The 23,512-nt window shown below is 40.3% G+C and overlaps 1 protein-coding gene across 3 annotated transcripts in view; it reads left to right on the top strand.

Moving 5' to 3' along the window:
- Window positions 1-23,512, top strand: part of sema6a (sema domain, transmembrane domain (TM), and cytoplasmic domain, (semaphorin) 6A) — a 66,756-nt gene that overhangs the window by 14,650 nt on the left and 28,594 nt on the right. For all 3 annotated transcript variants that reach the window (XM_053503802.1, XM_053503801.1, XM_053503800.1), the window contains exons 2-10: window positions 10,322-10,457; window positions 11,184-11,301; window positions 16,477-16,537; window positions 17,054-17,116; window positions 17,423-17,524; window positions 20,544-20,634; window positions 21,318-21,437; window positions 21,725-21,813; window positions 22,866-23,083. In XM_053503802.1, the coding sequence (XP_053359777.1) occupies window positions 10,358-10,457; window positions 11,184-11,301; window positions 16,477-16,537; window positions 17,054-17,116; window positions 17,423-17,524; window positions 20,544-20,634; window positions 21,318-21,437; window positions 21,725-21,813; window positions 22,866-23,083 (962 nt within the window). In that variant the 5' untranslated portion in view covers window positions 10,322-10,357. The remainder of the gene's footprint in view (window positions 1-10,321; window positions 10,458-11,183; window positions 11,302-16,476; window positions 16,538-17,053; window positions 17,117-17,422; window positions 17,525-20,543; window positions 20,635-21,317; window positions 21,438-21,724; window positions 21,814-22,865; window positions 23,084-23,512) is intronic.

Raw genomic sequence — 23,512 nt, 5'->3', positions numbered from 1 at the left:
TAACTGGCTTCTGTATAGCCAGAACAGAAGAAACCTCCAAAGAAGAGCCCTATCTGGCTATGGTCACTACGGAGGTGGCCCTAATCGCATCAGGAGGAGTAAAGAAAAAGAACTGGGATTTGCAGTGCTTCCTGGAGGGGGTCTCTGTTCTCAGCAGATAAAGCTGTTTCTGAAGGCCCCCCGAGTGCTAAAGCCGTATTAAATCCCTAACGAGTCACTCTAATGAGCATTTACCTAGAAAATACTCCGTAATCTTTCCTGCAGTCATTTCTAGTTTGGGGAGTGTACTCCTAGATCTTAATTATTAGTCATCTTTTTTATTCATCCGCTTTGATTTTGATCTGAAAAATGAAAACCATTTTAATCTACAAAATAATATTTTCAAATATACAGACTGCTTCTCGCTTGCCTTGTAAAAGGCATGCGTTCGATTCCCAGCCAATGTCCAAACCTCAGCAACTGGATACAGTCCAGATGACCCTTTTGGGGTGGGGGGAGGGGAGGGGTTGCCGGCACTGGGGGACAGCTGAAAGATAAACAACAACAGCCACAACATACATACAGATGAAACTCGACTCCTATTTCCATGGCATTTGTCTGTGTCAGATACTTTAGATACAAAAGCTCAATTTCTTTTTAACTTCATAATAGAACAGTATTTATTATCTGAAAGTGCACCTATCAAAGTTTAATTGCTTTACAAATGACAAAATGGGTACAATGATAACACTCGTGTTTGCCACATTCCTGTATAGTCCTGACCTCGCTCCAAGCTGTTTCCATATTTTGTTGTTTGGGCCATTAAAGGGGTTTCTGGGAGGCCAGGGGGTTTAGATTCGAAGCAAGCAGTTCGATCAGGACTCCGACATACTGAGAAAACGTTCTAACTTGATGAAATCCAAGCACTCTGGGATAAGTGCATTAGTGTAGCTAGGGATTATATGAAGAAATAAAGATTATAAAGGTTTTTATTCTTATAACTGTGTTTATTTAGATAGATAAAGGAACTTGTAGATAATGGCATGAAACACTTGCCACTGGAATGTTTAATGCGATACATGCATTTGCTGTTGGCTTCCATGACATAGATTAAAGAGGAACGTAGAGCACAAATTGTCTCAAAGTGCATCAAGTGGCTTAAGGGCATTTGGTGGTTGGTATTACTGTACGTATGAGCCAACACCAAATATTTGTTATAGGTTTTGCCTTCAAATTGAAAAACAGTGGGATCAGTGCATTTATGGTTCTATAAATTCCACTGTCTTTACTACTATTAGTATTGGCCTTACTGTGTAGTTTCTTATTTGCATCAAGTTAAACTTTGCTCAGCTTAATTGTATTACTGATTCCTCCAACATCATTTTACTAACAGCTGCTACACCAGATTAATTGCCAATGTTAAAAATAACTAAATGACTTCTGGCTACTTTGTCACATTACATCAATGCCGGCAGAGTGAAGACAGAGTCTGACACAAGCAGCCAAGCAGATTCAACTTGTTTAACTGTTGAATTAGGAAGACGTTAACTGTTACTCAGAAGAAATTCAATTCTTTTTGCCGGGTTAGAGGCTTGGTGGTACTGTAACATTTATGAGTGAGATATTAATTTTGCAAGAGAAAAGAAATTGTAAGGCAAAGGAAAAAGGAGTGAGTGTCCTTTTTTGCCTGAGCAGGTATGGCAGCTGATGCTCTCTGGCTGGACTCATTAGTTGAGTGGATATTTGAACCTAAGTACTCTCTAAGAGACAGTCGCTCTTCAATTCCATTAAGGCATTGTACATTATTCACCTGTTTCATTAATCAAATTTCCTCCTAAATTTACAGCACTTGACATCCTTAAACAAACAGCGGGAAAAGAGTCGAAAATGAGCTCAGGGAAAGCTTTTGATTCAACCTTTGTGAAAATGACAGAGGGCACTACAGTTCATTGCAGCTGGGCTTATGATTGAGGATATTGTGTCTGCTCGAGCTGTCTCAAAGACAGTCTGCTTATCTCAAGGCTGAGATAGAGAATGAAGTCACTGATGACATATTGCCTTGACAGAAAGAATAGATACAAAATGGTGTATGTGTGTATGGGGGATGGGGTCATGTACGGCTGGGGATCATTCCGGGCCTACTATGGTAAAATTGCTTGCTGTCTCTGTTTACACTGCCACATCAGTCGTAAAAATTGGGTTTGGAACGAGAGAGTGGGCTGGGTGACTACACGGAAAATAGATTTCATATTGTTCATATTTAGAAGTGTTGTTTACTCTAATGTTTTTTTTTTTTTACTAATTTAAAAAATGCATGCTTTATTTCCCCATGAGATATCTACAAAGTTAAGATTTTCAACTTCTTATTTTTTAGGATAGGAAATCATTAGGGTTTAATGATTTGGATCAAAAATTCACACAAAGATTATGTTGACATGTATTTGACCACATGTAAACTGCAGTATGTAACTATTAAATCTCACTCACTTACTCACTCATCGTCTATTCCGCTTTATCCTTCAAACAGGGATGCGGAGGGGCCTGGAGACTATTCCTGGATACTTAGGGCATAAGGCGGCGGGGTACACCCTGGACTATCCATCGCAGGGCACACTAAAGTGCTAATCACTAGGCCACTGCGCCGCCACTATTAAATCCACCATGGCACTAGAAGCATTTGCATGAAGGCTTACAAATTTATATCATATGTATTTTATGTGTCTTTAGTTTCTAAAATCCCTCTTCCCCAACATAGTCACCGTGACCTTTGCTAAGTAATATGCGACAGCATTTGTGGTTTCCTTGTCCTCATTTTCTCGTTCAGCATGATGGCTGCCCTTCCTGGTCACCAAAACCACACAAACTCCACCACTAGTTTAAAACAAACAATGCACTGATGAATGAGACTTTTGTTCGGACATTCTTAGCATGAGTCGCTGAGTTCATAGGTCAAATCCAGTATACGTCAGGCAAAGCTCCACATGAGTTACTCACTATGCAATGCATAGATTATCTATAATAAATCCCACCTTTTTGCGATTAGATAATTGCACGGGTTCATGTCACGATTTCGATGTCGGAGGCAGAATTATTGGTGAGCTCTTTACAAGAGACTTTTGTCATCAGAGATGGTTCAGGAGCACTTCCAATCTGTTCAGAGTGAAAACATTCACTTTGCACATATCGGGATATAGCTGGTGGAGTCTGCAGTATAAGCTTCTTTACTAGTGTTGTTTATTTTGCACCCGGTGAAGGTTTTAGCCGAAAGGATCCCGTAATCCTCATGCCATGCAATCTACACTGAGTTGTTGCTGACAGGCCTGAGTTCCCTTTGTGCGTGAGGAGTCATGCCTGGGAGAGATAGGTTCCTCGTCAGGGTATAGCTTCCTGCTGCCTGTTTATACCATACTCTGTTTCTCCCACACATCCTCAGTCAGCTTTGTTTTCATTCATACAGGCTTTTTTGCGCTTGCGAGCCTCAAGGAACCGACTGCCATTAGCAGCCTGGAAATGTTTGCATGACCGAAAGCTAATAACACGACCACTAATTTGCACATTGGCCCATTGGAAATATCCGGACCATGTGACTGAGCAGCGTGAGGCCCATAGTTTAGTGTTACTCACTTCCTAACTCTAAATTAAAATTTATAGAGAACAATCATTAACACTCTTTTATTTGCAATGAATTTCTTTTGGAGCGAAGAATATAAATGAGCCTGCTTGTATCATGCATTTACTATTCTCTTCAGTGAGCACAAGGCTTTCAAATTAGTGGCAATTACTCAAAGGCTAAAATTGAATTACAGGGTCTAATAAATGGGCTGCGGCGGTTTTCCTTTACCTTTGGCTTTCTGCTCACGTAATCCCCTCCTGATTCAATTTATGCGCTTGTTTCTGCTTTGAGTTTTTTCCTTGCAGTGAGACAATAACTTTTACCCTTAACCTTTGAAAGGAATAGATATCAGTGATCTATAGCTCCACTGACTAAATTAATGAGCAATTTCCATTAGAAAAATTACACGACACAACTGATCTAAGGATCAAGGAATCAAATGCCGTCTGACGCAGTGGCGAAAATTAGATATTGAAGAACCGTCATGTGCCCTTAGGAGGAGTTACTCCAGGGAGAAAGAGATATATTGAGACTCCCAACAGAGGGAGGAAAAGATGAGAATGAGATGTTGCGAAGCAAGATTTCGTGTGGATTTCACGTCGTCTTGGCTTCCATTTTCCCTCCTTTGCGAATGTTCTCTTCCCTTCTGGTTGAAGATCTTGGTTTTATGTTGCATACATGTGATTTGGTGATAGCGCGTGTAATTAGTGTTCTAGGTGGTTAGAAACAGTGTGTGTGTACACTGAGTGTAATAAGTTCTTACAGTGCAGTCAACCATGCAGCACAAAGCATCTGTGTAGTGCAGGAAACCCTGGTGTACACTAACAGCCGAAGCTTCTGGCTCACTCGGTGATTAATATATGTTTTATAATACTGTATGAAAGTTCATCTTAAAAGCATTTTTATGAAAGTTTGACATTTGTAAGACAAACTGAAATAGTGACGAATATAAATGTAGGTTTTAATAAGTAAAACAAGTTGTTTTCATGCAAGTTTTTTTTTCATTAGAACGTAAGAAAAAGCAACAAAGACTTCATGAAATCTATTTGAAATATTTAAGAAAAAAAGGAAAAAATATAATATATATATATTTATTTGTTTTTTCTATTTTTTCTTCTTCTTTTTTCTCTCTCTCTTTTTTTTTTTAGATGCTCACTTATAAGATTAGCCGCACTCCACAAATTGTTCTTAAAATAGCATTCATTCCCAACTGTGTGTGGTTTCTAAGGAACCAGGAACCTAAATGTATTTTTGTAGTTTTGGAATTTGGTCGTGGACAGTATTTATTGACTCGGCTTCCAGCAGTTGATGGGAGGCAGCAGAGTTCTTACACGACTCTATCCTATCCAATTAGGAGAAAGTGCTGTCTGAGCCATGTTTTTGCTATTTGTCTTTAACCTCCTGAGATCTGAAGTCTGCCGTTGTATTTCTCCTCACTGTTTCCCTCTATTAGCACCTGATAAATACAGAGTTAATCAATCAAACAGAAGGAGGCTTGGTATAAAGAATTATACCTTATGATCCTTATACAGTCATCTGTAGAAGTTACTGCTCCCACTTTTAATGCTTTTCTCGAAAAAAAAAAGTTTTTCGTGTGTAAAAAACATATTATATATCATCTGATTGTAGCGGGCCTCGGTAGTAGTCAAGTACAACCTTAGTGAAACAACAATATATAACCTTTTTACTGTGCTGGGTTTTTTTTTTTCAACAAAAATGAAGGCAAAAAGAATAAATGAGTATGAGTATGATCAGTCTCTTAAATCATTTTGCCAGCCCCTCCAAGCATGCCATATTTGTTCAGTCTTCTTCTAATTGTGAAGTCATGAATTTTAACATTTAACATGCTCTGTAAGGTCTGTAGGGTCTGAGATGTAGCTCTTGTTTTTTTTGTATTTTTTTTTAACATTACACGGTTTGTTCTGGGTGAATGTGCTGGGATGTCCACTCCTGGGGGGGATAAGCAACTTGAATGAAAGGGAGGGGATTAGATAAAGTCTTGAATGCTTTCCACTTACAGAATGTTAAAATATGTCTGCTAGCATGGTGCCGGTAGTGGTTAGCACTGCCGCTTTGCACCTCCCGGGTCCAGGTTCAATTCCTGTCTCAGTGTCCATGGAGTTTGCATGTTCTCCCCGTACTTGGTGGGTTTCCCACAGTCCAATGACATGCAGATTAGGCTAATTGGCGTTCCAAATTGCCTATGGTATGTGACTGAAAGTGTGAGTATGTGTGTGCCCATTGCTTTTGTTTTTCTCTCTTGGTTTTTCACACTCCTGAATGCTCCAGACCAGCAACTTCTGCTCTTATAGAGGTGTGCACACCTGCTGATGATCAGTTAATCAAGGACTGTTGATTAGTAGCACCTGGCGGCGTCCTACCCTCTTAAATCCTGTGGAAGCAGTAAAAGGCAATGTATTATTGATTCCATATTTTCATAATGCCTTAATTTTTCTTTAGTAAATACAGTAAAAAACAAGGCTATATGTTGTTGCTATGATCAGATGATTTTTACTATATTTTACACACACACAGACAAAAACATAGAATATAAAAAAGGAGGCTCTAACATTTACACATGAAAGTCTTAAGATCATACAAGAATATATAGACAATGAAGTTGGGAGAAAATGTAATGTTCTTATATGAGATGACATTTGCATCCCAAGAGGTTGAATGACCAAGAAAACAACGTCTTTTCACTTTCTTTTTAAAACCCACTTTGCATGTATTGGCTTTGTGTGTATGAATAAACTGCAAATAGCGTATGTCTGAAAGGGTTCAACTTGAGGCTTTGCAGAAGGCCATCACTGCTGAACTGTTTGGACATGTCCGACCTACAGAAGTAGAAGGATTGAATGTGGATTTAAGGCTCTGAGAGGAATGACACAAGAACTCACTCACAGCCCATCAGAGGATTAGCATTCGCCTTGGATTTGGCTAGCATGCAAGTTAGCAGTGAATTGGAGAGTGCTACTCACCAAAGCCAAGGAACAGGCGTAAAGCCAAAACCTCAAGCTTTACAGGATCTACTAGATCAAAAACAATGATGCGATTAGAAAAGAAGAAACTTGAAGTTCATTTAAACATGCTCTACATCTCATCTATACATCTGTAATCTATAGGTTATATTTAAAGCTTTATCTTGTTGTTGTTGTTGTACTGTATGCATCAGTATTGAAGAAGACTGTACACTGGAGCACTGAATCACAGAATTTGATGTGTTAGAAATGCATTAGATGTTTTTTGTTTTTTTCCCCCATAATCACTCTTCCAGTTTGTGAGGGTGTAAATAAAATGCCACTCCCCCACTTCCAGTTAAATACAGACTTTCTGTTCTGCAGAATGCATTATGTGGTTCAAAATATGCCAAAGAATATTTACTTTAGTCGTTATTACAGTCTTATAGCTCATTTCTATTGGCACTGGGCCTGCCATATTTTGAATCATTTCAAGAGATTAAACTGATTGCATTATAGTGCTTACAAAATAGTGATTTGTCTTTTTTTCTACAATTATAATAAGAGCACACGATAAAATGTCATCAGCTGTTACAATCATGACAGTTGAAAAAATCAGAAAGAGAATTTTTCATTTACTTGCTGTCATTGCACTACCTTTAGGCTTATATTTTAAACCCTCCAAAAAGTACGAAAGACAAATCAATAATCTCTACATACCGACAGGCCTGGTGCCGACAGCCAACGAGATTTTTTTTTAGGTGGCTTAAAAGAATTTTACAATTAAGCTATATTTTGCATAGATTACGTTTTGCAGCTGCGGTATTTCTGTGCCTTCTTTGTGTGAGTATATATATATATGGAAGGACGAGTTGATGTAAGGGAGCTCCGGTCGCTTTTTCTTTGCTCATGTTAACAGGAAATTGAACGGATAAGCCACTCGGCCAGCTGCATTTGCATGCGTGTTATAATATTTGATTTTGACGTCCATTACTTGTGCTGAAATATTGAAAGCAGATGAATAGCAGTGGCATGAATGGAGCATGAGATATGATAAACGGATCAAAGAGAGGCAGGATATGATTGCCAGTCTCTTTCTTATCTTTAATAAATTTCTGGTCTGCTCAGTCTGTTGGCTGCACTCGGCAGAGCTTTTGGTTTGTCTCTATCCCTCTATCCCAGAGTGACTGACAGAAAAGAATAAAGGTTTGAACGTACAACTTTATTCTTTTCTTTGAATAGTATTGAAAGCAGCAGTTGGGGGTCTTCATGTATATTCTGCACACAAAACATAAGAAGTAAGTGGGTTTTGGCATTCTGAGAGTGCTGCACAGTCCTCCAGCATTTGTGTTGCAGTTTTCCTTGACGGCTCACTACCTTAATTTGAAGCATAGTTATTGTGAGCTACATTAAATTTTATATTTCAACTGCACCAGTATCACCTTCAGACATTATTAACAATGAGGGAGAAATCTCCAGTTATGCACCATTGTATTAACTCTGGCCACTGCTTGTCTGATAAACTGTGAGTCACATCAAAAGGCTGCTTTGACATTTTTTTCATGCTAGTACATTATACCACTACCTCAGCCTCTGTTTTTCCCGAAACACTGTTTATAGGCGGCAGGTTGATGGGATGCTCGTTCCACACTGAAGTCTTACATTTTTTCTTTGACACTCAGAAACATGCCGTTTATCCAGAGCGTCCCTCACCATGCTGTGTTAAGGATGGTACTCCATCGCTTCTCTGTATGGCTAAGGCTTGATTGCAGGTTGCACCCCCTTTAATTCTTTGTTTGGCGATCTTCAGCATGTTTGCTATGTGCCTGATAACGATCATTTCACCACTCTGTGAGCGGCGTAAACCTGCACCGGCATCTGGTCTCCAATGGATGAACATGCAGTCAGAGGTGCGAAAACAGTGTGCGAGTCTACGCTGCAGACGCAGACTCATTTCCGCTAAGCTTTATTGCCTGCCGCAAATTTCCTTCCAGCATCTGGGGTAATAAAGGTGTTGGCTTAATTTCTAACTGAAACACTGAGGTTTCTGTCTCAGCTTTCTTCTTCAGCGCGCTAAAACTGACATTAATTTAATCTTTGTTTCAAGCACTTGAATAACATAAAAAAAAAAAGAAAGCTGTGTCGTTCGGCTTTAGGAGAAAAATCCATGCTCTTTTTTCATACACTACTAGACTTCCACCCCCACCACAACACACACATACACATATGCGGTAATGTTGATTGAAACTGAGGGATGTCATAGTTTCATCAATAATCTGGGGATAAACAGGAATTATATTTATATAAATTATAAATGATATATCATTTCTATACATTAATTATATTTCTAATTTACATAATAAGCGTGTTTTGTGGACAAAAATGATAAATGTCTGTGTTTCAAGTGTAGACCCTTGTCCATGAACTTCTACGACTTTTGAGTCAGCTAAGACTAATTACTTTACATATAAGCTAACGATTTTCGAAAACACACTACTATACTATATATGTCTCATTGTTAAAAACTCATGATGAGAAAATGTGGCTTTGGTTTAGATGAGTTTTATCATAGATCATGTTGTATGTCTCTGATTAAACAAACAGCAATGAGGCCTGGAGTTGTTTAAAGCGCAGGGTTGTATACTCAGTGTCAGGCTGTCATGTCAGATTGAGACCGTATTAGTCATGACAGCCTACGCTGGCAACACTGATTTTATTTACAGTGGACAATCTTGCCTGAGGCCATGTATTTTGTTCAGGTCATTCATCACAAACACACCAGACATAAAGCAATCCCAGTCACCGTGTGTTTTGCTGAATGATGTCGAAAGTGCTATGATTGGCCTGGGTTTGTCAGTCTGACTACCCTTTTTAGTTTTTTTTTTGTGGCATATTATAGTCAAAATGCACACTTAGCCGTAGAGTGCATAGAGTGCATGTTTAGGAGATCCAGTGCCTCCTTCATCAAGGTTGTTTCCTAGGATTTCAGTTGCATGCCCTATGCTATTAAGGGAATCTTGAGTGGAGAATAGTGTTTTCACGGCACTCTGAATGGGATTCACAGGCGCATGGAACGGGCTCTCTCTCGCTCTGTCGCCCTTCCTCCCTCCGTCCCTCTGTTCCTCCCCCTCTCTTCTTCACCTTCTCTCTCGGGTTTCTGGCACCACTGTGTCTCCGAGATGGGTCGCAAAACATGGTGGGGAGTTAGGAGTTGCATCGAGGGCCATAAAATTCTTACTTCGAAACAGTCACTTAAAAAAAGCAGCAGTGCGCTTGGGTTCGAGAGAATTAACCCGTCAATTCTGACCGAGCTCCTGACCCTGCAGTGATTATCAGACATGATTTGAGGGGCTGATTTGTTGCCTACAATCCACAAGCAAAAACAGAGGAATAAAAATGTCAGCAGGGCTGCAGGTCGCTGTAAATCTCCTTAGTATGAAAAAAGATCAGTTTCCAGTCCAAGTCAGGAATGGAAGCCAGAGCAATCTGGAAATTGTATGAGCTGGTACCAATTAATGAATCATATTGAACAGTGTGCATGTCTTAAAAAAGTCTGATCGTCTGACTTAAGGTCCACTTCAGGCTCAGCCATCGATCGGTGACGCATATTACTGAGCTAATCCAATTAATTTGTTTCGCTGGCAAGGCAAGATTGTAACATCACAGCCCTCCTGCGCATAGCTGTACTGTACCTTGTTTCTGCAGGTGCCTCTGATGAAACTAATAAGGGAACTAAAGGACAAAATGGCTCTCTTCCTCTTTCCTGCAGGCTAAAGTAAAGACATAGAGAGGAGCCAGTGCAAAAATGAGGTCAGAGGCCTTGCTGCTGTATTTCACCCTGCTGCAGATGGCTGGGGCCGCCTTCCCAGAGGACTCGGAGCCAATCACTATTTCACATGGCAACTGTGAGTATCCAGGAGCTGCTGGGAGAGACGTCTACACCTCTTTGTTCTTCCTCTCTCTTTCTTTTTCCTCGCCGTCCATCTTTCATACACATTTCTCATCCCGCATTCACATTTATTTTTCTTTCTGTCTCCCGCATTTTATTTTACCCGCCTCACTTGTGTTCTCTCACATATCCATCCCTTACATTTTCTCTTCCTCTTGTTTCTGTCATTCCGTTTTGCTAGAAATATTTTTCCCTCACGCTGACAAGAAAGGAGCTTTCTCTTCTCTTTGATTTCTTCACGATTTCTCTCACTTTCTGTTTTTCCTCCACTAAAATTCTTTGTCTGTTTCTCTCTGACATGCTCATCTCTCCCCCTTGCACTCTCACCCTTGTTTGTTCTCTCTCCCTCTCTCTCTCTCTCTCTTTCTCTCTCTGTGTCTGTGTGTACTGTTTGAAACATGATTCATTGCTGTGAAGGAAGCCCACAAGAAAATGTGAACTTTAAATGCTATTTGAAATGGAGTCTTTCTAACATCAAAGGATAATCCTTTATTTTCCCCCGTCAAAGCTTAAAGCTTTATGTTGAGGTCTAACTGCTGCGCGGGGCACAGAGATTTAGGGTGAATTTTTATCTCCATTTTTTTTTCTTTCACTCTCTCAGTTAAATCCGCTAGCCTACAATATTATTTGTTTATATGCTTGGAATTATTTTGCTTGTATTTAATTTCCACCTCATTTGCAGATACAAAACATTACCCAGTGTTTGTTGGACACAGACCAGGAAGGAACAACACACAACGGCACAAATTGGATATTCAGCTGATCGTCATAACGAATCGGACCCTATATATAGCCGCAAGGTCAGTTTGCTTACTGTCAAACATGCATTGGGCAAAGGATTTTTGTGTTAGAATGCCAACCACAAGACTTTAAGGGTGCCTCACTCTCATGCAACCATAGCGACTTCTCCCATCCACCGAAATACACACCATCCCCAGCTTTTTTATGGGAGCAGCATTTCCATAAAAGTGGCATATATTTCCCACATACAGTACATAACTGTAATGGCTTAAGCAGACTAGCTTCCTTCATGTGGTCAGAGAGTTTAAAGAAAGGCATTAACTTGAAAATGTTTTGTAGAGCAAATGATTTCCTATAGAATATTATAGAATTGTTTTCAAAACACAAGTACAGTTACAAACGATTAACATCAAATTTAGGAAATAAAAGCGGTGCAAAATGGTAATCTTTTTTTTATTAGTCTTTGGCTCGTGTTATCCACAGAAACTGCTCCCTTTACTGATAGAGGAAAAAAATCCAAATGCAGAAAGTTGATCAACGTGGCTGTTCTACTAGAACTTATTATATAGCAGAATCACACAAATAGGAAAACCCTAATAGAAAAACAATCAAAAGCAATCAAGAAGTCCGAACTGAATGGACGGAGTGAGCTATTGGCAGTATAAATGGAGAATAATGCTGGTTTGTGGTTGATATTTGGGGTGCACAGAATTGGAGATCTTTTTTTTTTCTTTTTTTTTTTTGTTATGCTTCATGGGGCTTGTGCAAATGGAACTCTAGCCAGCAGTTCTAGTTTCACCATTGGAATAGACGAGCAAAGGCTGATGAGAACTATGCACACACTCCAATTCACGTTTACTGAGCCAACTAGGAAGGAGATAAGTGTCCTGTGTACTGGCGAGCCGTCACAATCTGCCTGGTGTCGTCTTGTGTACGTCCAGGCCTTGTACACTGCTCTACTAATGTCTGGGTTATGATCTAAATATTTTTCCACACAGTGTGCAATAATACTGATTGTAAACCATACTAGTGTACTGTATAAATCCTACTACTTTGTGTTTCTATTTTACAATGTTAATTAGTCATGTAGTGTGCGGGTTTTGGATACAGCTCCGCTGTGGCACATGAGATTGCATTCATTCAGTTTGCTGTATCTTGGCCCACAGATGGCCGACAGTGATGCAGTCCAAAAGCTGATGCTACTTGTGAATGGCTTCACATCATTTGGCTCATCATGAGGTCCAGTGATTAAAAGGTTAGCCAGCTCGATAGTGTAGCACACGGCACAGGACTAGAAAAGTGGATTCGGATTTAAAAAAAGAACATTGTTGGCAGTCTGGAAACACAAGCAGATAGCTGTAAATAGCATTTAGTGGGAGGATAGAATTATTTAGCCACAAAGAATTAAATTAGGTTGCTATTACATAATTTTGGAACAGTGTTTACATAAGTTTGGTTCATGTGTTCCATGAGTTGGTTTGCCACTACAGAGACCTCTAGTCTTTGGACCTGAACAGACCCTTCCATAGTTCCACAGATTTAAGAATCCATAAAGATAAGGCATAAATGCCTGCACTTGGACTTAAAATCATCCCAAATCATACAAACTGTAGATTGCCTTTCTTCACCCATTACTGTATATGCGGCAGTTTGCTACGTATTTGGTAAAACCCTATGGCTATGGTTATCTTGTTTTTTGTTTATTAAAGACCTCTTTGGTAAGTATAAGTAAGTCTATATTGTAGTCATCCTGGAATTTCACAACTTATCAGTGGCTTGCACATTTAAGAGCTTTTCAGGTGACATTACAGGTAAGAATAGTCGGAAAGGATGCTTAATTGGCACATATTATATATATATATATATAGCCAAATGCCTATCACTCTTTGCCAGACACCTATTATATAATGAAAAACACAAACCAGGTTAGCAATGATCCATTTGGATGCAATTTGACCATTCTATTGTTTTTTCTTCTGAAAATGGCTCCCCGAATAAATAAACCAACTACCATGTCTTATAGCTTATAGATCATCTTTGTTAGATCATAAGCACTTTTAGAAAAAAAACTGTTTCTGAATTACAGCAAAAAAGACCACATCATAGCACAAGTTAATCTAAAGAATATGCAACAGCAGTAAGGCAATTTAAACCTCTAAATTCTTGCTCAGTTCAATCACATAAAGAAGCCGACAGAGATGGTCCAGTTGAATCAGCCTAATCTGTGTTCTAATGGCTGTAAATGGAAATAAACAGTGAAAAGTGCTCAGATAAACCTGGGCTACACTATTGCCTGTATATCATTATTTTCCACGACAGCCTAAATGGAAAAAGGTGGTCTAACTGTTAAATTTGTTCTTAGCGCTAAATTAGCACTAAATTCTTTATAATTGGCCCCACTGATTAGCAGAATTGGCCTGCTGTAGCATTTTTCCCAATCTATACGGAATCTAGGGAGAAGCAGCAATTTGGTGACCCTTAACGCTACTTAGAAGTTTGTGCAGATTCATTGTTCACATTCCCTTTTCCATGTCTGCTGTTTACCAGGGAAACTGTGCTCATCATTCTTTTGGGAGCCCCTTTGGCATGCTATGGGAATGGCCTAGTGGTCCGTGAGGTATTCAGGTTCATCCCTTTCAAAACAGGGCAGCAAGTGAAGGCCAGGAGTCTTGGATTCATCCAGTGTTTTCAAATCCCATTAAAGGTCCACTAATGATGAGGATTGTGCTTTCTCCCATGTGCTTTTTCAGCTGGTCTTAGAGACCCCAAATACCCTCACTTGCCCTCACCCCTAAAATATATATATATATATATATATATATATATATATATATATATATATATATATATATAAAACGCTATTAGCGATCTTTACTTTATTTACATGTCTAGTTCCTGTTGTTGTTGTGCATTTGTCATATCTAAGGTTGAACAAGACAGTATACAACGCCGTCCCGGCTATCCACCGTGCGGTTATGAAGGGGGTGAGTGGTAACCAGGGGTATGTCACTAGGTGTGGGGTGAATACTAACGAAGGCCCCTATCCCTTCTGTCAGAGAGTGAGATTGTTTTACAAAAGGCCACCAGATGGACCACAGTGGCCCTCAGTCACCCCTGAAAAAAACTGGGGTGTTATGAAAACGACATTCCTCAGCACAAAGCCTCTCTGTTCTCCTGGTGGGCGGCCAAGTCCTCACCAACACCCCCCCCCCCCCTTTCTGCCCAAGCACAACACACCCCGATATGAGATCTTTAAGCAAACGGATACACTTGCTGCGTATCAAAGTTTTGTAACACCTCAGGCACCGAGAATAAAAGAAGGCGCCCGACTCATGACGCCAAATGTTGGGTTTTGTTTGTTTGCTTATGCTGAGCTCCAGAGGTCTTTGTTTGCTTGGCTAGCTCAGCACTCACACAGCATGAAAGGAACTCAGCACTTGTTACAATCACTTCTTTTACAGCTGGATGAAGAGCCAAACTGTTCAAAAGCTTTAAAGCTGTCATAATAGGAAGCCTGTTGAGCTTCATCCAGCAGGTAGTGAGTGTGGAGTTGGTGATCTGTCCACAGGTGCAGCTGGAGTTTGATCCGGTCATGTTTGCACAGTGGCCAGTGCCGTATTCTGCTGGCAGGATGTAAGCCTGACGCATCAGCGATCACTGACTTATCTATTGCTTTGTGGCTAAAATCATTAAACAGAGAAGGTACTGTTAAAAGGTTTAAACCATGATGCACACTGATTAAAGAGGTCCATTTAGCATCTTTAATGGTTCATCTGTTTGGCTGATTTGGGAGAAAAAAATTAAATATAACCCTACAATAGATGACCCTACAATAGATCTTTTTTTATATATTTAAAAAAAGGCTGCATTTGCTATTCATCATGCACCGCAATACTTAATGGTTCAATGTGTAGATTTTCATGTTGGACCTTACGATGTAATGACATACGTTTCACTCAGTTAATGATCCTCTGCAGTTGTAATTATTCGGTAGAATGAAGTTTCATTAACGGCCTGTGAGATAGTCAAGTGAGATGACACCTTACCCATGCTAATTGAAATGCATTAGGAGTGGAGCTCAATTACTCCTCAGAAGTAATGGTATAGGATCACCTGGGGTTTAGCTTTCTGTAATCTAGAAGTGTGTCAGTGATCTTGAGCTGAGCGTTTCAGCGGGAAAGTCTAGCTTCGCTACGCGTCTCTGAAACTCTGAAACAAAGCTATCGCGAGTTTGTAGTTGGTAAGCAGAGGGATGATTACTCTTCATTAGCATCAGAATTGTATACCCACCCAGTGGTGCACAGAAAATAGGGAGTAAATATTAGGAGCTGCAGAGAAAACACTGACCACCACAGCCATATCGGCTTCACCAGCTCTAATCATTTTGAGCACCGTGTAATGAAGCTGTTTAAAACTGGAACATTTCTTGGCTCAAAATCATGCAGGACCAGCCATTTATCCAGGGCAACTAAGAGTGCGAATATGTACCTTTTTTCCAACAAAAGCTGGTACACCATTTAAAAGAAACTGGAGACTGTGAACTATTTGAAATTCGACACATGTATGATTAATTACCGGCTTCTGACAGAGATTTGGATAATATAATTGGAAAGAAGTTTATCCAGCTCGAGATTGCCCGGCCCCAGGAAACTTGTATAAGTGGATTCATTTCAGAAATGGCTTCTCTTCCAGACTTTATTAAATTTGTATAATGAGAACGCAAGCCACTGTGCAGGTTGTTAGATATAATTAAACTGAACTCAGCGGATATTGACGAGGCACTCTGATTAAACACACATTTACAAGTAGTCTCAAACAAATTAAACAGTTTACAATGCAGCCGGTCCCACAATCCCACCTGTCCGAAATGAACTCGAAATTTTACGATGTTTTACAAACTGTAAAAAGTTTTCGCCCGTATTATTCGACCTGAGTTTGCCAGCCCCTCATGCCGGCAGAGATTCTGGTATAACCAGTGGAAACACATAACTTCTGTCTCGTATTTTAATGAGTGTTGGTATCGATTTCCTGTGGTTGAGTACTGAACTTAATTGACCTGAACAGCGCAGAATGACTTGGCACTCTCCCAACCAGCAACCTTCCACCAGAACAAAGGCAGCTTTGTGGGTGCTGAAGCACTTTAAAACCTTTGTTGCTCGTGCCTGAAGTGGTGTTCGTTTTTAAATAGAAAGTCCACTGGACTTGAAATAAAAAATTTTTTGTCATCTTTTCAGGGATCACATTTATACAGCGGACATCGAAACAGCCAACACGGAGGAGATCTTTTTCAACAAGGTAAGTGCTCTGTGTCAATCTGTCTTCTGGGAAACGATCCTGTACTCTATCGTAATTACCTGGCAGCACTGAAACCCTAGCATGAGACGCTCTGGCACTGTGACTCCGCTAAGCACATTATCCTATCAAGAGTCGTCGCTATGCGTCATCCACCCTAAAAAGATGGACCCGGAAGGCTGGAGATTTATGCCTACATGTAACTGCGGCCGATTATACCAGTGCTTTGAGCTGCGGCGAGGAATACCAACGCGGCGTTGATTGATTCTGAGACTGAGAGGGCAAGAGAGATTGATTAATGAAAGGGTGCAATTTAACATCAGTGATTTAATCAATTAGCAGTTTGTAAATGCAGCTTAGAGCTTACATCGTATGTTAGAATGACTGCTGATTTGACCACAAGGGTAATAAGAGACCGACATAATCTAGTCTAATGTGTTGTATTTGTTGCACAAGCCTGTCTTCAGTGTAAAGCCTAAGCAGATCAGCACTGATTCACCATCGATTTCCTCTCCACAGAAACTGACATGGAAGTCCAGGCAACCGGACGTGGATACCTGTAGAATGAAAGGAAAACACAAGGTACACGGACCAGTTCTTTATCCTTTTATCATGCCATCATAATACCAGATAATATTTTTCTGCTCATCTGGATAATGCAATATTTCGAAATCTAATAAAGGCTTTTAGGAGCAGACTAATGTCGTAACATCCCATGTAACATGAGATATTATGTATTTGACAAAAATGGCGTAATTGGTAGCCTAATGGACTGAAACAAAAGGTGATAAAATGTGTTGATACTTTTTAAAGCAACATGGTAAACGTATAGACTAGTAATTTAATAAGGTTACACAGGTCATGCTTGAACTCTTTTCTTATCTTTAGGATGAATGCCACAATTTCATCAAGGTCCTTCTCCAGCAAGATGATGACACCTTGTTCGTGTGCGGGACAAACGCTTTCAACCCTTCTTGTCGGACATACAAGGTACCACTACCTTCCCTGTGGCCTCTATTCACGCAGCTGGATATGCTGTAGATTTCGTATAAGCGAAGCTCAATAAAAGATGACATACTATAGAGGGAATGTCAAGGAACTACAAACAGTAATGGATTATTCCTGCATGAGCGGGTTGCAAGTATGAGCCCACAGTCTTGATAAAAAGCAGTGACAACCAACTGCACATGGATGGTTTGCTTCAGTGTCATGACAAGAGTAACAAGTGCAACAAGTAGTCAGTCATTATTTTTATGTTGTGACATGCCGTACTGTGTAAATTCTTGAACCACCAGTCATTTCTCTATCCAGTGAAATTAAATTATAATGATTAAGTTAAATAAATGGAACAAATATTTTATCTGAAATCTGAAAGTCAGGTATAGGGACTTAACTGAAAATAAGAGAATAAGAGTTTCCTTCTGTAGTGGTGAAGTGGTTAGCACTGTCCCCTTGTACCCTTAGGATCCGGGTTTGATTCCCGGCCAGGCTCGATTCCCGTCTCTGTGTGCATGGAGTTTGCATGTTCTTCCCATGCTTGGTGGGATTCCTGCCACAGTCCAAAGACATTAGGCCTTTCCAGATTGTCCGTAGTGAGTGTGAATGAGTGTGTGAGTGACTGTATATCTGTGTGCCCTGTGATGAATTGGCAGTCTGTCCGAGGTCTACCCCGCCTCGTACTCTGAGCTTCCTGGGATAGGCTCCAGGCCCCCCGTAACCCTGAATACAATAAAGCGGTATAGACGATGAGTGAGTGAGATAATACACTACGTGACCGTATGTTTGTGAACACCTAACCTTTACAACCAGATGACATACATTTTGACCATCCCATTACTGACTTAGTCCCCCTTTGCTGGTACAATAAATTCTGCTCTTCTGTGAAACCTTTCCACTCGATTTTAAAGCTTGCTTGAGGGGATTTGAGTGCTTATCCAGAAGCAAGAACATAAGTAAGGTCAGGCACTGGTGTCGAGGGAAAAGGCATGTGGCTCAGTCTGTGTTTCAGTTCATTCCAAAGGTGCTCGGTGAGGCTGAGGTTAGAGCTCTGTGCAGGCAACTCAAGTTCTTTCTCAACCAACATTGGCAAACCATGCCTTGCTTTGTGCTCGGGGTCAGTAAAGCTGAAGCAGGATTGGACATTTTAGAACGAGTGAAGGGTAATTGCACCATAATGTTACAGTATACAAAAACATGCGTGCTTCCAATTTTGTGGAAGTGGTTCCACATGAATCATGGTTGTGATAGTCAGGTGTTCACAAGTTTTTGATTCATGTCACTTGTTTTTTTGGGCTCGGAGACATATACAGGCTAGAGTCTATACAGGTTGCTTTTTCACATTTATTTCAGCCATAGATGAGGCATCAACAAAGACGTTTCCCCATAACATTTTATATTAATTCAGATATAAATTTCACATTTTCTGCAGTGAGTAAAGTGCAATATCTGTGCAATATGTGGCACTACATAAAAGTCCTATCCTTTTAAAACAAGACTGAATTCCCTTTGCCAGAAACTACAATCTGCTCAGAGATTTCCCAACTGCGGGGGCATTTTGCCCTCACTGGGTTGTGTGACAGCAGAGTCAGAAGGTGCATGTGTGTGTGTCGACCTTGGCCACTCTTTTACCTTTCCATCCTCGCAGCATGATGACTCTGAAGAAGGGGCCTCTGTTTCAGGTCCAGACTCAGCCCACATTAATCAGCACCTCTCAGAGAGCGAGAGAGTCAAGGAGGTACAGATGCACTGTACAAATGTTCAACTGACAGAGCGACAGCTCTGCTCCGTGTACACACACGCCTCTCAGTCCCAAGGGCCCATCTGTAGCCCACTCAACACTTGTGCGCCCTGGGATCACTCAGACACATACCTTGGACTCGAACAGCCGAGCAGTTCTTTGTGTATTATCCCCTCCCTCAGCTATCTGATATACAGGTGGTGTGGATTATGTCACCTGTTCCTTTATGGTGCTGCAGGAAAAGGGGGTGAGGTGATGTCCCTCACCGTGTAATTACTGACAGCATACAAAAAACCTTCCCATAACCATTTCAAAGAGGGGCCCTGCCTAGTGCATTACGGAAACCGTAAGTCCATATGTGACTGATGGGTCTTTTGGGTGTAATGTGATACCCCTCCTACTGTTGACTACTGAATCGTCTGTGGCTGTGCTCGGATTCCTGGCAGAAGTCGATGCTTTGATGGAATTAATGAACGTATCCATCAAAGTCCTTCTTAAAGGTACCGCTACAGGATGTCAGAGTTGAGGAACCAATCTGTCAGGGCCTTTTTATGACTCATCTGGTCTATAAGAAAAGGGGCCCTCAAGTATCATACTACTGTTTAGGAGTTTCCTCCTCCTGTCATATAGCAGGAAAAGCTTAGAAGCTCACTGGACAGGCTTACCACTGCAATACTCACAAGTTTAAAAAGGGAAGCATTTTAGGTATTATAGATAGTATAGAGTAATGAGGCTTTATAATTAATGTTTCTTATTCCAGGAGTTTTCCGCTTAGTTTTAACACATTTTTTAGGAAATGTTAATTGGGCTCATGGTGTTAGCTTCTGATATTTCATATTCTCCAGCAGAAATCCGAAATGTGCCTAGACTTTGGCGTGACCTTTTTCACTCGGTAGATAATAGCTTTTTCCACTAAGAGAAAATAGAAAAACGAAATGACCCCCTTGAAAGCCAAAAAGGGTGGCGTAAGCAGTTAAACTTTTTGGCAAGCTCTATCTATTGTTAAGACCAAGAAAGGCTGTTAAAAATAACTTCTTGAGACAATACTGTACTGTAAGTTACTCCGGAATTACATCTCTTGATGCTATTTAATAATGATTTATTATTATTTTTGTCACTATCAGTTTTTCTTTCCTGACATTCCTTATGTTTATTTTGTGTGCAATACTGCTTTTGGAACTGAACAGAACGGCATTGTTGTACAGAGTTTAGGGACTCCTTTGCCGTTCCCTTGAGTGTAGTTGACCTTTACCCTTTGGCTTTTTTCTCTAGGCGGACACGCTGGATGCGCTCGGGGAGGAGATTAGTGGAATGGCCCGGTGCCCATATGATGCCAAGCATGCCAACGTTGCCCTGTTTGCTGGTGAGCCATCAGACGAACGATTTTTATACCAACACTTTTAAAACACTTGCTAATTTGCTCATTATGAAAGATTTTCTTTAATCATTTTATCTCCAGGCTGTTAATACTCAGTAATAGCTGCAAGATGTGCCCTAGCTTTTAAATAATAACGCAGATTGTCATTATTAGATGGCCTATAAAAAGGCATGTGAGGGATACAGGGAACTCCGAGGCGGGCTGAGCTGGTGGCAGGCATTCTGCGACAGTTGCTCTCTGTTTCTGGGAAGAGCATGCTGCTTGGCAAGATTGTGCCTGTGGTCAGTTTGGAAACACATGAAACTATTGTGGTAGTAGAAAAAAAATAATAATCCAGAGTCTTCCCTGAAATATGGGGGTTAAAAATAACTCGCAAGATGGAAAACCCAGATGATTCATTTCTTCATTAGTGGCTTGAAAACGCCGTCCAATATGAGTCTGCTAAAGTGATTCATGTAATTGTCATAGTTACACTAATTACATTATTGCCTTCATATTTGTTTTGCCAATGAAGAGCAAACATTTGAGTATGAGTCATTAACCTTTAATACATTGCAAGCCTCATCTCTGGTAATGGTGCCTTTGTTTTTGGGCTGGTGTTTTTGTGTGCTGGTGTCTTTAGGCATTTCACAGACTGGAATCTTTTTCGCATGGTGTTTGTTTTGTAGATGGAAAGTTGTACTCTGCGACGGTGACCGATTTCCTGGCCATCGATGCCGTTATTTATCGTAGCCTGGGAGACCAGCCGACCCTGCGCACCGTGAAGCATGATTCAAAATGGCTGAAAGGTGAGTTAACCTTAGCTTAACGTGTGCTTTACGTTTTCATATGGAGAAAGCACATCTTTAGACCGTACCTAGAACGGGCCGGGTTAAAAAGCTCGTTTTCTTTTTTCTTGCTGATATAAAGCACTTGTAGTACTAGTAATCTTGTTTTATTTCTTAATACAGTCTTTTACTATAGGATTATAAGACCGTGATATATAGTTTAGTTATAGTATTGTTATATTTGTTTATATTTATACTCTCCAAGCCCTGGCTATATGTGTGTTATGTGTTTGTGTGTAATTTTGCAGAGCCCTACTTTGTTCAAGCAGTGGATTACGGGGACTTCATTTATTTTTTCTTTCGAGAAATCGCTATGGAATACAACAGCATGGGAAAGGTAAGAACCCGACTTGTGACGTGGGTTTCGATTGTAAAAGAAATACCAATCTTAATGTCTATCCTTTCCTGCTTAAGCACCGCACGCAAAAATCAAACGTCTTCTGAAGAAGAAAACAGGAAGCATGGCGCGCCTCAGATAATGGGGATGGTTCTCAGGAAGGGTCAGCCATTCTCGAAATAGGAAAACACGCTCAGGATGGAGGGTCTAAAAATAAACAAGAGCGCCACAGACGTCGTTCGAATTGTTGGAAGTCTGAAAATAGTTTGCTATTTCAGCCGGAGCACCTGTTGCATGATGCACCCTACGTCAAGAAGTCAAGAATTCGTTTCCTTCATTTAATTAACCTTGTTTGACCCTGTTTATGAAAGAAATTCTTTCTTTGTGGCATTTCACATGGCGCTGTTTGCATGCGCGGTGCTCTGTGGCTGATGGTTAATTGTAGTGTTAGAACCATCTGTGAATGAAGCGCTCTGCTCTTACAGTATGAATGCATTTGAAAGAGTTCTCTAATTATACTTGCCTGCTCTAGTAGCGCAACGCCTATTGCCATCAATCTCAAACGCACTCACAGGTGCTAAAATTATTTATATGAATATTTCCTAGGCCATTCATGGAATATTTTTATATACAATTAAGCACTTTCGATACAGTTTAATTGAGTCCTTATCATGTTCAGAGGGTGAAATGAGAGAACTCGTATAGGTGCTACAGTAGATGAGGACTTTTTGCTAAGAGTTTAGCAATTAAAATGTATTAAGCATTCTTATTGGAATACTAATAGAAGGTCTGAACTCAATCTTTATAATTGATTTTATCGTAATACAGTAAATTTGTGCATATTTAGAGGTACTAGGCACTAGAAATCCAATAACGTCAATATTAAATATTATTATATGATAAATATGAATCATATGATGTTGTTTGTTGTTTTCTTCACTTCACTAATGAATTGATTTTCTGCTCGGAAATAATTAAACTTGTATTGCAGGCATTAAGACACTTCAGTCAGAGGCTTTATCAGTGTGTATGATGCTGTTTTTTATCCCCAGGTGGTTTTCCCACGAGTGGCCCGTGTGTGTAAGAACGACCGCGGCGGCTCACAGCGTGTACTGGAGAAACAGTGGACGTCGTTCCTGAAAGCTCGCCTCAACTGCTCCATCCCGGGAGATTCGCACTTCTACTTCAACATCCTGCAGGCTGTCACTGACGTCATCCGCATCAACGGCCGTGATGTTGTCATGGCCACCTTCTCCACGCCATTTAACAGGTATGTAAGATTTTTTTTTTAATCTATTCAGAAGCAAATCTAATCCAGTGGGAATGTTTCTCAGTTGATCCACTAGTAATGAATAGAAAAACAGACTTGGCAGATAATTTCTTTATCTAAATTGGAATCACAGAACTGGCATAAGGCTCATAGTATTTCACAATTCCCATGTTTGTGGCAGAGCGATGGAGCTTGTGTAATGGGCCAGACAACTACAACATTTCAATAAGGGTTTCAGTAAGGACCATATTTAAAGTTAATCCAAGCGTGGAGAATGAACTGCTATTGACTGGAAGTTCCAGCCATACAGCGGGGACGTATTAGTCATTGTTTCTGGGCAACTGCTTCGACAATGTGCCAGTTCATATTTCGGATTTATTGCTCAGATTTACAGTTTTGGCCATGGAGGTTAACAGAATCCCATCTCTG

This window comes from Clarias gariepinus, chromosome 9 (genome assembly GCF_024256425.1).
Source record: "Clarias gariepinus isolate MV-2021 ecotype Netherlands chromosome 9, CGAR_prim_01v2, whole genome shotgun sequence".
Taxonomy (NCBI): Eukaryota; Metazoa; Chordata; class Actinopteri; order Siluriformes; family Clariidae; genus Clarias; species Clarias gariepinus.
Note: the sequence above shows the minus strand (reverse complement) of the source record. Positions and strands in the feature narration are given on the sequence as shown.